Source organism: Ovis canadensis, chromosome X (assembly GCF_042477335.2).
Source record: "Ovis canadensis isolate MfBH-ARS-UI-01 breed Bighorn chromosome X, ARS-UI_OviCan_v2, whole genome shotgun sequence".
NCBI classification, from domain to species: domain Eukaryota; kingdom Metazoa; phylum Chordata; class Mammalia; order Artiodactyla; family Bovidae; genus Ovis; species Ovis canadensis.
Genome location: NC_091727.1, coordinates 67,920,562 through 67,936,258, shown reverse-complemented (window position 1 = coordinate 67,936,258; position 15,697 = coordinate 67,920,562). Strand labels below are relative to the sequence as shown.

At 46.0% G+C, this 15,697-nt stretch overlaps 1 protein-coding gene across 1 annotated transcript in view; it reads right to left on the bottom strand.

Moving 5' to 3' along the window:
- The window catches only part of SLC16A2 (solute carrier family 16 member 2), a 135,834-nt gene extending 120,361 nt beyond the window's left edge, over nucleotides 1-15,473 (bottom strand). The window contains exon 1 of the mRNA XM_070291846.1: nucleotides 14,368-15,473. Within this exon, the coding sequence (XP_070147947.1) occupies nucleotides 14,368-14,989 (622 nt within the window). The 5' untranslated portion in view covers nucleotides 14,990-15,473. The remainder of the gene's footprint in view (nucleotides 1-14,367) is intronic.
- Nucleotides 15,474-15,697: the final 224 nt, after the last annotated feature.

Genomic DNA, 15,697 nt, shown 5'->3' with positions numbered 1-15,697 from the left:
TGGGAAAGATTGAAGGCAGGAGGAGAAGGGGACAATGGAGGATGAGATGGTTGGATGGCATCACCAACTCAATGGACATGACTGTGCAAACTCCAGCAGATGATGAAGGACAGGAAAGCCTGCCATGCTGCAGTCCATGGGGTTACAAAGAGTTGGACATGACTGAGTAACTGAACGACAACATAAAAGGCAAAGTGGAGGATAATGTGAATTACAGGTTACTACTGTGTTTTTAAAATAGGATATACACATACATACACAATTGTTTGTACATATACAGAATATCTTTGGAAGAACACCCCAGATAACATTAGTGGCCTCTAGGGAGGGGAACAAGGCAGCTGTAAGGTAATGTAGCTTCCCTGATAGCTCAGTTCGTAAAGAATCCGCCTGCAATGCAGGAGACCCCAGTTTGATTCCTAGGTCAGGAAGATCCGCTGGAGAAGGGATAGACTACCCACTCCAGTATTCTTAGGCTTCCCTTGTGGCTCAGCTGGTAAAGAATCTGCCTGCAATGTGGGAGACCTGGGTTCGATCCTTGAGTTTGGAAGACCCCCTAGAGAAGGGAAAGGCTACCCACTACAGTATTCAGGCCTGGAGAATTCCATGGACTGTATAGTCCATGGGGTTGCAAAGAGTTGGACACAACTGAGCGACTTTCACTTTTAAGATAATGTAGCAGGGAGACTTTTCACCATCCCACCTCTTGAATTTTGTCTCATATTAAGTAAATGAAATTACACCTATTACAACACAATACAGTCTCTTTATGCAACACAGTACCTGTGGATTGACTTTAGAAAAGTTCAGAGAGACATAAAGTGGACAGTATGCCAGTGATTGAACTGAGGAACTCCCAAGGTGCCAGAAGCATTACTTCTTACACCCATACCCAACTTATAAACCAACCTTGACTACAATCATCTACCTGTAATACTGACTGAGGTTATATCTTTCCAGATGTCAATTCTCCTATAAAATGGGAACCAGATAGATAGGAATGGGTAGTCTCTAAAATGCCTTTCAACTCACATGTTTAAATAACTGAAAATCAAGATGGTGAGTCTTAGTATATTTGAAATCTTGTCTCAAATAAGGACTTGAGAATTTAGTTTTGTTGTTTACAAAAACAACAACAAAAGACAAATATTTTCATCGTGAGATGGTATAAACATTTGCCTACTAAATGGTCTTAATGGAAGTTCCTAAGTGGTCACTGAAATGCTGCGCATGACTGCTATTGCAGGCCTCTTCCAGGCTTCTGGCCTTCTGTGGCCTCTGTTCTCTGGGGCTATCCTGTTTAGAACATAAGGAAATTGGCCTACTCAAAAACTGAATACAAAGGAGCAAGGTCCCTTCTTTGCTTAATGTCCCCTGGCCCAAACCTTCTGACCCTAAATATCCCTTTCCTTCTTTTCACTACCTGCAGGAGAACAGAGGCTCTGTGAGAGACCCTCGGGAGGAAATGACACCCTAACTCCACCCACCATCTGCCCCCAATGCCTAGTAATCCTTATTTAAAAAAAAAAAAAAAGAAAGAAAGAAAAAAGTCAGTCCTTGACTCAAAGGGAGGTTTGTGAGCTCCTGCCAAGAGCTGTAAATATTTCAACATGCCTTGTTTCCTTGAATGTATATGGCCTGGGATCTGGCCCCTCCTCTCCCTGGGCTTCTAGAGAACTAAGGAACAAAGGAAATATGGCCAGTGGCCAATCCTTAGCTATGAGACACCCGGGTAAAATTGCAGAAGAATACAGACAGGAGATGGAGACGAGATGGAGTGGGGAGGGGTTGATTCCTCTTTCAGAAATATTTAGAGAAAGATGTAACAACTCACTTTCTAGGAGCTGGAAAAGGCTACTGGATGATGATGATGATAATAATGATAATAATAATAATACCAACCCCTTCACAACTGACAAATACCACTCACATACAGAATCTCATATGCTCCTTCACAGTCTTATAAAAGTAAATACAATCGATCTCACAATGAAGATGAGAACACTGAAGCCTTGCAAGTTTATGTGACATTCAGGCTAACCAACTAAAAAGAAACAGTGTCTCTGGCCCTTTTTTGGACCCAATGACCCATGACTCTAGGTAGAGTAAAATGAGTGGTTAGAAGAGTATACCATGTATCACAAGATTGTCAGACTTTTGTTTACTAAGCCCTTTCATGGTCATCTCATATATCACTTAATCATAAGGATGCCCGGAGGCTAAAGGAATGGAAAACTCTGTAGTAGTCCTTCTTGGTACCTGGCCCCTTTCATCTTTAGATGTATTAAATGATACCTGGATTCATACTCCCTAGGTTCAAATATTGGCTCTGCCATTATTTGCTATATGAGCTGAAGCGAGCTACTTAATTTCTGTGCATCTGTCTCTATCTGTGAAATGGAGGAAATAATAGTACCTACCTCATAGAGTTGTTCAGAATTGAAATGAGTTGGTACATGTAAAGTGCTTAATATAATGTCTAGCACAGAATTGGGCTTCCCTTGTGGCTCAGCTGGTAAAGAATCCGCCTGCAATGTGGGAGCCCTGGGTTCAGTCCCTGGGTTGGGAAGATCCCCTGGAGAAGGGAAAGGCTACCCACTCCAATATTCTGGCCTGGAGAATTCCATGGACTGCACAGTCCATGGGGTCTCAAAGAAGCACAGAATTAATTGATAAACGCTAAGTAAAAGTTAGCAATTACTATTATTATTATCAGGCTGCTTGATGGAAGAAGCTAAATATCAAAGAAATCACACTGTGAAATAGCAGATACCACTAGGCTGTGTGCTTTGTTACTTTTTCCCCCATAAAAAAGAAGGTTTATAGGGAGTCATCTCCATACTTATACCCAGTCCTCTTGGAATCAGTGGCAACCACACATGAAGGGCATGAGCGGTGAACAGAAGAAGAGTTCTTTTCCTTGTAAGAAGCTCAGTAACCTAAACAAGTGACTAAAATTGTTACCTGAATCTCATAGGCATCATATTCTAAGCAACTGTGCTAATTGGCTCAGACAGATATCACACACCCAGCTATACACACGTACCCACAGGTCTGGACACATGGGCACATGCACATACCCTTCTAGCCTGGGTAAGAAGGTGGGTAGACAGAGCCACAGGATAAGTTAGACAAGAGATTCTGTGGGGACTGCTGATTTAGTGACATTTCCTTTTTTCCTTTCAGTTGCAGGGAAACAATTAACCTGGGAGTTTCATTTCCTCCCTCTTCATCCTCACTAAAAGCACTTTTAAGTCTAAGTGTTTGTCTCCTCCCTCCTCCAACTCCTCTACAATCAATTCTGTAGTATCTTTTTTTTTTTTTTTGGCTAGAAGAGAGATTGATAGGGGATCAAAATAGAGTGGAGATTTCTATTTTATTCAGAACCCCTCAGGCTACTAAATACAAATCTTAAGTCTCTAGAAGTTTGGTAGGCTCAGTAATTGAGGGACAATGATAGTGCAGATTTGAAGAGAAAGGGTGCAACTGACCAGGACATTAGTTGAATACTATTGAGTAAGACCTGCTATAATACTATCTCCTTGACTGGGGTCCCAGGGCTGTGAATCTTACTGCAAAAATCCAGAGGCGATAGCTTCTACACTCTTAAGTGTTCCATAGGAAGTCACTCTTCCCTCAGAAAGTGGAGAGTAAGAGAGAGGGGAAAGGAGGAAAGAGACACTTCCACAGGGTGTATGGGAACGGGCCTGCGATCCAGTCTGGAGTAAGGACTGTACAACATCTGAAACCCTAGTTGTTCCTCTAATTGAGTGAGGGAAAGAAAGAAGAAAGAACAATACTAGGAGCAAAAGGATGGCATATCAAGCAGAGGTTTTACAAATGCCCTATGAAAATAGGAGGAGCCAAGAAAATATATGGTTGGGAGAGCCATTTTTATCCCTCTTCTACCAACCCCAGAAGAAGCAAACAAGAGAATAGAGAAGGGCAAGACTACTAGAGTGAAAAAGCATGTACTTCCTTAAGCCACCCAAGCAGGCCACATTCTCCACCCACAAATAAGTGTCAAGTGATTTCACATTAGTAATCACAATACCTCGACTTCAAGGCAAATGATTAAACATCCCTAGGCTTAGTCCTCTCTCACCCTTAAAATGGGAGAGGGCTGGAGTATCCTAAACCCTCTTCCCAATAACTTTTGAATGGGATGCAGGATAAGGGGAGGATTGAAGCAGAAAGAAACTTATATAAATGTTTCCAAGCACTACTATAGGGGAGTTGCAAAGAATCCATGCCAAGAGGTACAATCTAAGCTGACCATATTCTCTCCATCACTCCTCCTTAACAAGTTTTCTCAGTCTGGGCCCTTTGTACTACTGTCACACAAACCCTACAGAAGCTTCTGTTACATTAAAACCTAATTGCATAAGCAGACAAGAAAAGACCTTTTCAAGCAGAATACTCATAATCCATGGCTTGAGGTATAGAGTATGTGTATGTGTATGTGTGTTTATGCATGAACATTTTATGAAAAAAGTGTTTTCTCTAAGGTTTACTCATTCAGTCCCAGGTGAGACAGTTCCTTTCAAAACAGGAAATCCCACTCCATCTTTCACACAATATGAAAAGAGTAAATGATTCTTTTTTTTTTTTTCCAAAATGAAAAACAGGACTTCCCTGGTGGTCTGGTGGTTAAGAAGCTGGCTGCCAATGCAGGGGACACCAGTTTGATCCCTGGTCTGGGAAGGTCCCACATGCCACGAGGCCACTAAGCCTGAGCTACAACTGCTGAGCCCATGGGCCTAGAGTCTGTCTTCCACAACAGGAGAAGCCACCACAATGAGAAGCCCATGCACCACAACTAGAGAAAGCCCTGGCATAGCAACAGAGACCCAGCACAGTCAAAAACAAAATCTTAAAAAATGCAACAAAACAAAAAGATGCTGATGGGAAAAGTGGCACACTCTCCTGGGAAACTGGTCTGCTCAAAATGTACAAATGACATCCTTTATATGTTTCTGCAAATGCTGACAGTCCATCTGCTTATTTACTCTTCATGGCACTGGAGGAAATATTTCCAAAGCAAGTATAAATTCAGAAAAAAGAAAAGATAGAGCTCTGTGCCTGCTACTTCAGTAGTCACTCTCAGTAAACCCTGAGTGAAGCTGAAGTTGCCCAGAAATTGGGAATAATGAATATGGCCTTCTCTAGGATGATAAGCAGCAGCTCTCTCACACCCACTACCAAGCAGCAGCCCTTAGCTAGCTATAAGGATGCCCTGTCTGAAGCTCCCTAAAGGAAACCACTTTATTGAATTTATAAATCTTGGTTTACTCTTCTATCCTGAAGTAACAGCAAACCAAGGTCATACTAACCATGCATTTCTGAGAAATGAGAATGAGCTGTAGAAAATTAAGTTTCAGGAGAGGGGTCCAAACTGAGGCTTAAGGGAATGCTTTCAGTTTAATTCTTTATAGGAACAGGCTCATATGCCGGGAAACAGCAGCATACAGAACCACTCTGCTGGCCTGCCACAGGCCAAGTTGAGAGAATTCTTTTGGAGGTCCAATTCTATGCTAAGCAAGACATTCTGGGGGAAGTAGTTGTGGATCTGAAGTTACCATTACATACTATGCTTTTTCAAGTGGGTCTTTTCAACCAATATTGGTACATATGAGTAGCATATGTACACACAACATGGAGAAATGCTGTCTGTATAGCTTTTCATTGCTTTCCCAATCTCCTCCCAACCCATTCAAACCCTCATTCAGGCAGATTAGCATATTTCCATTTGTTTGAATGAGTCAAGATTTATGCCAAGTGAATAGTAAAGAATAAAATATCATATAATTTTAGAAGGATAGAACAGAAGAGCTAAGAAGTCCATCTAGTATTCATCTAGTCAAAACCCTTTCACTTTACAACTAGATAAACTGAGATACAGAGAGGTAAAGTGACTGCTCAAAGTCACAGAGCAAGTCAGGGGCACAAGTTGTCTAACTCCTAGTCACTGCCCAGCTGGTATTACTGAGACCATCAACCCATTAGGACCCAGATTTAGACTTAGAATGAGCACTTGAGGTCACTGTACAATGAGCCAGGGATCTAAATTCAATTAGCCACTCCAGCTCAAACAAGCACCCCCCGGTTGGCTTCCAAATACCCCCAACCTCTCTTCCTCATCCCCTCCAGTATGAGTCAGGGTCTCAGTTTGGGACCCAGTTTGATTGGAGAGGAGTCAGAAGAGTGGCTTGAAAGATGCCTGGCCCTGTGTCCCAAAGCTCCATAGCAGGCTCTGAGCCAACCTCCTATGGCTGACCAAGGTTGGTTCTCTGAGCCAACCTCTGTCTTCTATGGACAGTAGGCAAAGACCTTCAGCCAAAGGCAAGACATTGGAATATTTGCTCGAAAGATACCTGGCTTCCAAAGTCAGCAATCTAGTGGTCATCCCAGTGAGACACTGAACTAAGCAATGAAAGCCTCTAAAATAAGGAAGAGAAAGATAGCCTAAATTGCCCCTGGCCTCACCTATCTTTGGGACTCTTTGCTCAAAGACAGAATGTATCATTTATCCCATGCCTAGAAAATTCTGTCTCCATCAGAGTGACCCATGAGCATGAACTATCTTGTACCCAGTAATGAACCTTCCTGACCATTATTACCCCTTTCTCTGGGTGGTGAGAGACAGCCCCCCACCCCGACCTGGGAGACTACAAGGGTCATGCTTATAAACTGTCAAGGGAAAGATGCCTCCCATCATGTTTTATGACTCAGTGCTAGACTGGAAGTCAAGGTGGAAAGTACAGGCTGCTGAGTTTACTCTGGGGCATGTCCAAAAAGACCTAAGCTTGGAGCCAGTGTTAACAACTCTGACTTGTTCTGCCTTGTCTTCTGACCCTCAACCCTAACTTGCCCCTGATCCAACTCATTTAGGGTTCCAATAATGATCTGAGGCCTGCAACCAATGCTACCTTGCTCTTTCTTTCCCCCAAAAGTCTCCATTCTCATATCAGGCGGGCATTACAGACTTCCCATCAAATTGTTGGGTTGCCCCTGTCTTGTATGCTGCTTGCTCTGGGTTAGGGGAACTCACAAATTTCCCACAAGCTCTACAAAAAGTATAGGCTCATTTCTCTCTTGATGTTTTCCTTTTTCCCCTAAATCAGACCTTGGTCACTTGCCTTCATCTCAAGGACTTTTTGCCTGCTGGTCCTCCCAGGCTTAGGACCCAGGGAAAGCTGGTTTCCTTTTCAAAATTGGTGAAGAGAAAGGACAAGATACACTGCCATCACAGAACTGTATGTACCACAGAGTTCACAAAGACTGGACATTGCATGCTCTAGAATGCCCTGAATTCCACTTTCCTTACACTTCCTATGACTTTTTCCCATGTCCAGAGACCACTATGATGTGGAGTTAGCCTCTAAACATCAAAACAATCTTTTGGGGGGGGGCACCTTCATAATAGTCCCAATCATCTACAGAAACTTACGCCCATTAAGCCAATCAGCACAGCTTTAGGGCTGTGAAGATATTCAGTTCAGTTCAGCTCAGTCGCACAGTCATGTCTGACTCTCTACGATCCCATGAACTACAGCACACCAGGTCTCCCTGTCCATTACCAACTCCCTGAGTTTACTCTAACTCATGTCCACTGAGCCAGTGATGCCAACCATTTCATCTGCTGCCATCCCCTTCTCCTCCCACCTTCAATCTTTCCCAGCATCAGGGTCTTTTCCAATGAGTCAGCTCTTCGCATCAGGTGGCCAAAGTATTGGAGTTTCAGCTTCAACATCACTCCTTCCAATGAATATTCAAGACTGATTTCCTTTAGGATGGACTGGTTGTATCTCCTTGCAGTCCAAGGGACTCTCAAGAGTCTTCTCCAACACCACAGTTCAAAAGCATCAATTCTTCAGTGCTCAGTTTCCTTTACAGTCCAACTCTCATATCCATACATGACTGCTGGAAAAACCATAGCCTTGACTAGACAGACCTTTGTTGGCAAAGGAATATCTCTGTTTTTTTAATATGCTCTCTAGGTTGGTCATAACTTTCCTTTCAAGGAGTAAGTGTCTTTTAATTTCATGCTTGCAGTCACTATCTGCACTGATTTTGGAGCCCAAATAAATAACATCTGCCACTATTCCCCATCTATTTGCTATGAAGTGATGGGACCAGATGCCATGATCTTAGTTTTCTGAATGTTGAGCTTTAAGCCAACTTTTTCACTCTCCTCTCCATTCTCACTCTACTCTGGTTCCAAATAGGAAAGGGAGTACGTCAAGGCTGTATATTGTCAGCCTGCTTATTTAACTTATATGCAGAGTACATCATGAGAAATGCTGGGCTGGAGGAAGCACAAGGTGGAATCAAGATTGCCAGGAGAAATATCAATAACCTTAGATATGCAGATGACACCACCCTTATGGCAGAAAGTGAAGAAGAATGAAAAAGCCTCTTGATGAAAGTGAAAGAAGAGAGTGAAAAAGTTGGCTTGAAGCTCAACATTCAGAAAACTAAGATCATGGCATCCAGTCCCATCATTTCATGACAAATAGATGGGGAAACAGTGGAAACAGTGACAGACTTTATTTTTCTGGGCTCCAAAATCAGTGCAGATGGTGATTGCAGCCATGAAATTAAAAGACGCTAACTCATTGGAAGGAAAGTTATGAGCAACCTAGACAGCATATTAAAAAGCAGAGACATTACTTTGCCAACAAAGATCTGTCTAGTCAAGGCTATGGTTTTTCCAGTGGTCATGTATGGATGTGAGAGTTGGACTATAAAGAAATCTGAACACTGAAGAAATGATGCTTTTGAACTGTGGTGTTGGAGAAGACTCTTGAGAGTCCCTTGGACTGCAAGATCCAACCAGTCCATCCTAAAGGAGATCAGTCCTGGGTGTTCATTGGAAGGAGTGATGTTGAAGCCGAAACTCCAGTACTTTGGCCATCTGATGAGGAGAGCTGACTCATTGGAAAAGACCCTGATGCTGGGAAAGATTGAGGGCAGGAGGAGAAGGGGACGACAGAGGATGAGATGGTTGGATGGCATCACCAACTCATTGGACATGGGTTTGGGTGGACTCCGGGAGTTGGTGATGGATGGAGGCCTGGCATGCTGTGGTTCATGGGGTTGCAAAGAGTCGGACATGACTGAGTGACTGAACTGAACTGAACTCTGCATATAAGTTAAATAAACAGGGTGACAATATACAGCCTTGATGTATTCCTTTTCCTATTTGGAACCAGTCTGTTGTTCCAAGTCCAGTTCTAACTGTTGCTTCCTGACCTGCATACAGATTTCTCAAGAGGCAGGTCAGGTGCTCTGGTATTCCTATCACTTTAAGAATTTTCTACAGTTTATTGTTATCCACACAGTCAAAGGCTTTGGCATAGTCACAAAGCAGAAATAGACGTTCTTCTGGAACCCTCTTGCTTTTTCAATGATCCAGTGGATGTTGGCTATTTGATCTCTAGTTCCTCCTCCTTTTCTAAAACCAGCTTGAACATCTGGAAGTTCACGGTTCATGTATTGCTGAAGCCTGGCTTGGAGAATTTTGAGCATTATTTTACTAGCGTGTGAGATGAGTGCAATTGTGTGGTAGTTTGGGCATTCTTTGGCATTGCTTTTCTTTGGGATTGGAATGAAAACTGACCTTTTCCAGTCCTGTGGCCATCGCTAAGTTTTCCAAATTTGTTGGCATATTGAGTGCAGCACTTTCACAGCATCATCTTTCAGGATTTGAAATAGTTCAACTGGAATTCCATCACTCCACTAGCTTTGTTCATAGTGATGCTTCCTAAGGCCCACTTCACTTCACATTCCAGGATGTCTGGCTCTAGGTGAGTGATGAGACCACTGTAATTATCTGGGTCGTGAAGATCTTTTTTGTACAGTTCTTCTGTGTATTCTTGCCACCTCTTCTTAATATCTTCTGCTTCTGTTAGGTCCATACCATTTCTGTCCTTTATTGAGCCCATCTTTGCAGGAAATGTTCCCTTGGTATCTCTAATTTTCTTGAAGAGATCTCTAGTCTTTTCCATTCTATTGTTTTCCTCTATTTCTTTGCATTGATCACTGAGGAAGGCTTTCTTATCTCTCCTTGCTATTCTTTGGAACTCTGCATTCAAATGGGTATATCTTTCCTTTTCTCTTTTGCTTTTCACTTCTCTTCTTTTCTCAGCTATTTGTAAGGCCTCCTCAGACAGTCATTTTGCTTTTTTGCATTTCTTCTTCTTGGGGATGGTCTTGATTCCTGTCTCCTGTACAATGTCATGAACCTCTGTCCATAGTTCATCAGGCATTCTGTCTATCAGATCTAGTCCCTTAAATCTATTTCTCACTTCCACTGTATAATCGTAAGGGATTTTATTTAGGTCATACATGAATGGTCTAGTGGTTTTCTCTACTTTCTTCAATGTAAGTCTGAATTTGGCAATAAGGAGTTCATGATCTGAGCCACAGTCAGCTTCCAGTCTTGTTTTTTGCTGACTATATGGAGCTTCTCCATCTTTGGCTGCAAAGAATATAATCAATCTGATTTCATGTTGGCCATCTGGTGATGTCTATGTATTGAGTCTTCTCTTGTGTTGTTGGAAGAGGGTTTTTGCTATGACCAGTGTGTTCTCTTGGCAAAACTCTATTAGACTTTGCCCTGCTTCATTCTGTACCCCAAGGCCAAATTTGCCTGTTACTCCAGGTGTTTCTTCCAACTTTTGCATTCCAGTCCCCTATAATGAAAAGGACATCTTTTGAGGGTGTTAGTTCTAAAATGTCTTGGAGGTCTTCCTAGAACCATTCAGCTTCAGCTTCTTCAGCATTACTGGTTGGGCATAGACTTGGATTACTGTGATATTGAATGGTTTGCCTTGGAAATGGACAGAGATCATTCTGTCATTTTTGAGATTACACCTAAGTACTGCATTTCAGATTCTTTCATTGACTATGGCTATTGGCTATCATTGGCTACTCCATTTCTTCTAAGGGATTCCTGCCCGCAGTAGTAGATGTAATGGTCATCTGAGTTAAATTCACCCATTCCAGTCCATTTTAGTTCGCTGATTCCTAGAATGTCGACATTCATTCTTGCCATCTCCTGTTTGACCACTTCCTATTTACCTTGATTCATGGATCTAACATTCCAGGTTCCTATGCAATATTGCCCTTTACAGCATTGGACCTTGCTTCCATCACCAGTCACATCCACAACTGGGTATTGTTTTTGCTTTGGCTCCATCTCTTCATTCTTTCTGGAATTATTCCTCCACTGATCTCCAGTAGCATATTGGGCACCTAACAACCTGGGTAGTTCATCTTTCAGTGTCCTATCTTTTTGCCTTTTCATACTATTCATGGGGTTCTCAAGGCAAGAATACTGAAGTGGTTTGCTATTCCCTTCTCCAGTGGACCACATTTTGTCAGAACTCTCCACCATGATCCATCTGTCTTGGGTGGCCCTAGATGGCATGGCTCATAGTTTCATTGAGTTAGACAAGGCTGTGGTCCATATGATTAGATTGGTTAGTTTTCTGTGATTGTGGTTTTCAGTCTGTCTGACCTCTGATGGAAAAAAGATAAGAGGCTTATGGAAGCTTCCTGTTGGTAGAGACTGACTGAGGGGGAAACTGGGTCTTGTTCTGATGGGCGGGGCCATAGGCCTAGCCAAAGAGAATTTGGGCTGTGGGGTGCTTCCAAATATTTAATTCATAGATATCTAGAGATGGAATGCATGTCAGACATTAATAGAAATAGACGATGCACCAACCTCCTTGATTGTATGTATGGGTTTACATTCCATGTTCCCCAGAATGGCTATTAGGCAAACACTGGCTGACAAAGATCTCAGCAAGCTTCTACTGGCTTCTTCTGTCCTTTTGAGACACCAGTAACGTGGCACAGGTAGCTGAGAAATTCTGAGTAAACTGCAGAAAGTGTAGGGAGGCAGAGACATATCTGGAATCTCAGGACCTAAATGGCTGCTTGGGAAAGTTGAGGGGCTCAAGAAGGGTAGTGGTGAGGATAAGATTTTTTAGGAACTAAGGAAAGTAGTGGGGCGGGGTTGCTCCTGACATTTTAAAAATAAAAACTGAGGTGCTCCCCAGAGCCTCCAGTATCAAAAATAATTTTCATGAATTCAAGACACACACAGCAAGGACCCAAGCCAAAGTAGTTTGAGACCCTAGGGATATACCAAATTCCTTTCCATCCTTTCCTGACCCATACTCACCATAATTTAAAGAAGTAACCCCGGCCCCTCAATGGACCTAGTCTGTGTCAGAGTACACACCAGCCACACCTCGGTACAGCTCACTGCCACCCCCACTTCCCAGTTTCACTGTGAGGTCTTGACCGGAAAGTCACAGCCAGCCCTCCCCCTGAGTCCCCTATGATCACCTACTTTGAAGTTTGTTCCCCAGCAGTGGACCTCTTCCTGGTAAAATAGTGGTTTTTCCAAGTTTTATTTCATACTCCCAAGGCCCCTGCTCTAGGCCTGCTCACTCACATGAATGCCAGGGTCTAACTTCAGCCCATTCCCCACGACCTCGCATGAAGTTTTCCCCAGACTTTACCACTGACCTAAAAGGCCAACAGCCTGTCTTTAACCACAGGGCAGTGCACGGCAGGTGCCCTAAAAGGTAATCTAGGCAAAAGCCAGAGACCTTACTCTGGCTGCCTTCCCAAGAGCCCCTGAACTGCTCAAATCAGGGAAAATGTAGTCCCAGGGGTGAGTGTGGTAGTGACCTTCTGCCCAGATGTTCCACACAGTCAGGAACCCCCTCCACTCAGGCATCAAAGCAGCCTGGGCAGTCCTGTGAACTGCCTTGTACAGCCATTCACATGCACTCAAACTTTCAAGTGGGGCCTGCACATTAGGACGCCAATGGATCGCAAGGCCAGGGGCACCAAGAGTCCCAAAACCTCTTTAAGGGCAGCCCAGTGAAGCTGCAAATTAAAAAACAAAAGAGTTCTTGATTGAGAGCAGTAGAAGAGGCTCTCCAAGGGCTCAGAGAATCCACAGGTGGATGCTCACAGAATTCAAGGTTTCTATTTACTAAATAATCCCCAGTGCTCCTTAGAGAGCAGCAGAAGTGTGTGTTCGGGGGTGGGGAGAGGAGGGAACCCTTCAGTCCCAAGGCAACGCATTCTGAGCTGCGTTTTTAAAAGCCACGTATTCTAAGCTTTGAACTTGCGACAGGTCTAGAGTGGAGCTGTCCTGAGGAGCCACAAGAGGGAGTGAGCCTTGAGGAAGGCATCCCAAGCCCTTCAGTTCGCTCCTGAGACTCCTCATCAAAACGGGTTACGGGCTTCACCGGCGGCTTGCTGAGAAAGCCGGATGGCTACTTTAACTTCTCTGAGTCCACTGGCAGGCTCAATGGGAGGAGCGCGCAATCCTGTGGTTCTGCAGCCAGCTTTGAACAGCGAGAGCTATGCCCCCAGTCCTGCTTGTCTTAGGGAAGAAGACCAAGTCAGCACCACCCGAAGGCAGGAGGGGTGGAGGCCGGCTTTCTGGCTAAAGACTAACGAGGCACCCCGCGGATAGCGAAGAGGCGCGAGGCGCCAGGGAATGCAAGGCTGAGGTTGGAGGCGGTGCAAAGTGAGTCTCAGGGCCCAGTCTGCCAGCTGCCTCACGCCTCTCTGGAGACTGCCTCCCTGCCTGGTTTGGGGTTCAGCTCAGAGGGCACAGAGATCCGCTCGCTCCCTCAGTGTGGCAGAGGACAGCCCGCCCTGTTGGGCAGTAACCACTGCAGGCAAATAGACGCGCGCACATCCCCCCCCTCCACTCGCACTCCTTCCCTCCCTTTCTCTCTCTCCAACAGATACACACGCCTGCCATGTGTTTGACTCTTCGCTCAGTCATCAGGATTCCTAAAGTGTTTTTGACAGAAAACACCTCCACTTCCTGTACAGGAACAGAGGCTGCTGCGGACATCTGAGGTACGGTATTTCTCTCGAAGTCCTCCCAACCTTCCAACTCTCTTCTCTCTCCATGGCTTCACACTTCACCCCCCACCCCCACGAAAACAAAACAAAACAACAACAACAACAACAAGAAAAACCTTTCTGCAAATATTTCCCTCTGTACAGACGCTCAGAGTACTTTAAACAAACCCGAAGGGTGCGTCTGGATATGTCCCAGAACAAAAAAGTTCACTCTTTGTGTATGATCAACGAAGGTCCCAGGTCCCACCCCCAGGGATTTCTTGCAGCTAGTCTCCACAGCCGAGGCTGCCCAGAGCCAGGCAACCCGCGCCCTAGCAGCGCCAAGGGCCAGGGGTAACGGCGATAAGTCCAAGCGGCGCACTATAGAGGGGCGCTTCGGGCCAGGAGATATGAGATCTGCAGCGGCCGGAACGAACACCCTTGCCTAGAACGCCAGGTGGGGCGCGCGGGGCCGCTCACCTGCTTGGAACTCCACTTGGCGATTTTTCTCTCTTTCCTCCTGCAGCAGCATGGAGTAAAGAATCCCGAAGGAGTTCTGGATGCCGAAGATGGAGCCGTTGCACCAGGTGGCAGCGAAGACCACCATCCAGCCGAAGCCACCTTCGGGGGGCTGGAAGCCACGCGCGGTGCCGCGGGTCTCCACCGTGGGTGTAGGGTCGGGTTCGTGCATAGGCTCAGGCTCAAACTCCAGCTCCGGCATTGGTGCAGGGTCCGGTAGGGGCTGGGGCTCCGGCTGAGGTTCTGGCTGGGGCTCGGGTGGGGGCACTGGCACCGGCTCCGGTTCCGGCTCGGGGCTACCCACCGGCTCCTGCTGTTCCTGGTCTGCCTCCCGCCAGGGCCCTTTAGCTTCCTCGCTCGCCGGGCTTTGCAGCGCCATCGCGGCCGGGGGACTGTGGCTGCTCGGGCCGGAGGAGCCGCTCTGTGGCTGGTACTTGTTTCTGCTGCTGCTGCTCCAAGCGCTGCTGCTGCTGCCTCCTCCTCCCGGCTCCGCGCCCCAGCTGGCCAGCCTGTCCCGAGACAGACGGTCCCTCGAGCCCTCTACTCCTCCTCCCCCGTCCAATCCCCCTCCTCCTCTCCCCATGTCATCTCTCTCCTCCCCCTCCTCCTCCTCCTCTCCCTCCCCCTCAACCTCTTCCTCCGTCAACAGGCAGCCCTACAGCCTCGCTCTTCTCCCCAGCCCTTCCTCCTCCTCCTCACACTTGCCTACCTCCTCCTCAATTCGCCACTGCCTTCCTCAACTCCCTTTCCGAATCCCGTTCTCCTAGTCCAGAAGCCCAGTAGAGGGATAGTTAAAATGGAAAAACGAGAGCATAAACTATCCTGTTCTCCTTCCCTCTCCTCCCCGCAGGCTCCAAACAAGCATTGATCAACCCAGAATCCCCAGGGAAGACCCCGCCTATCCTTTACTCCCACTCTCTCTCCTTCCTCACAAGTAGCCTGGAACTAGGGTCTCCCCAGGGACCCCAGGACGAGAGATGGCCCCTAAGAACCCCATCCCACCCTCAGTTGTCCCTTTGCCCCTCCTTGGGCTTAAGGGGGACTTGGAGGACACAGCCCAAGCTTCAGACGACGGTGGGCACAGTCTTGAGCTCAGGAGCTCAGCCCCCACCCGCAGTCCTGCGCAACAGCCCCCCCACCCCAGTCTCTCCCCCTCCGCCCCCGCCCTTCCCGGCAAATCCCTGGCGGGGCGCGGATGGGAGGAGGCGGCCCGGCAGCGAGGCCCGCCCCTCCGGGCAGTCAATCAGGGCTTTGTTTGCGCCAACCTGGAGCCCAGAGGAGCCGTAGAGGG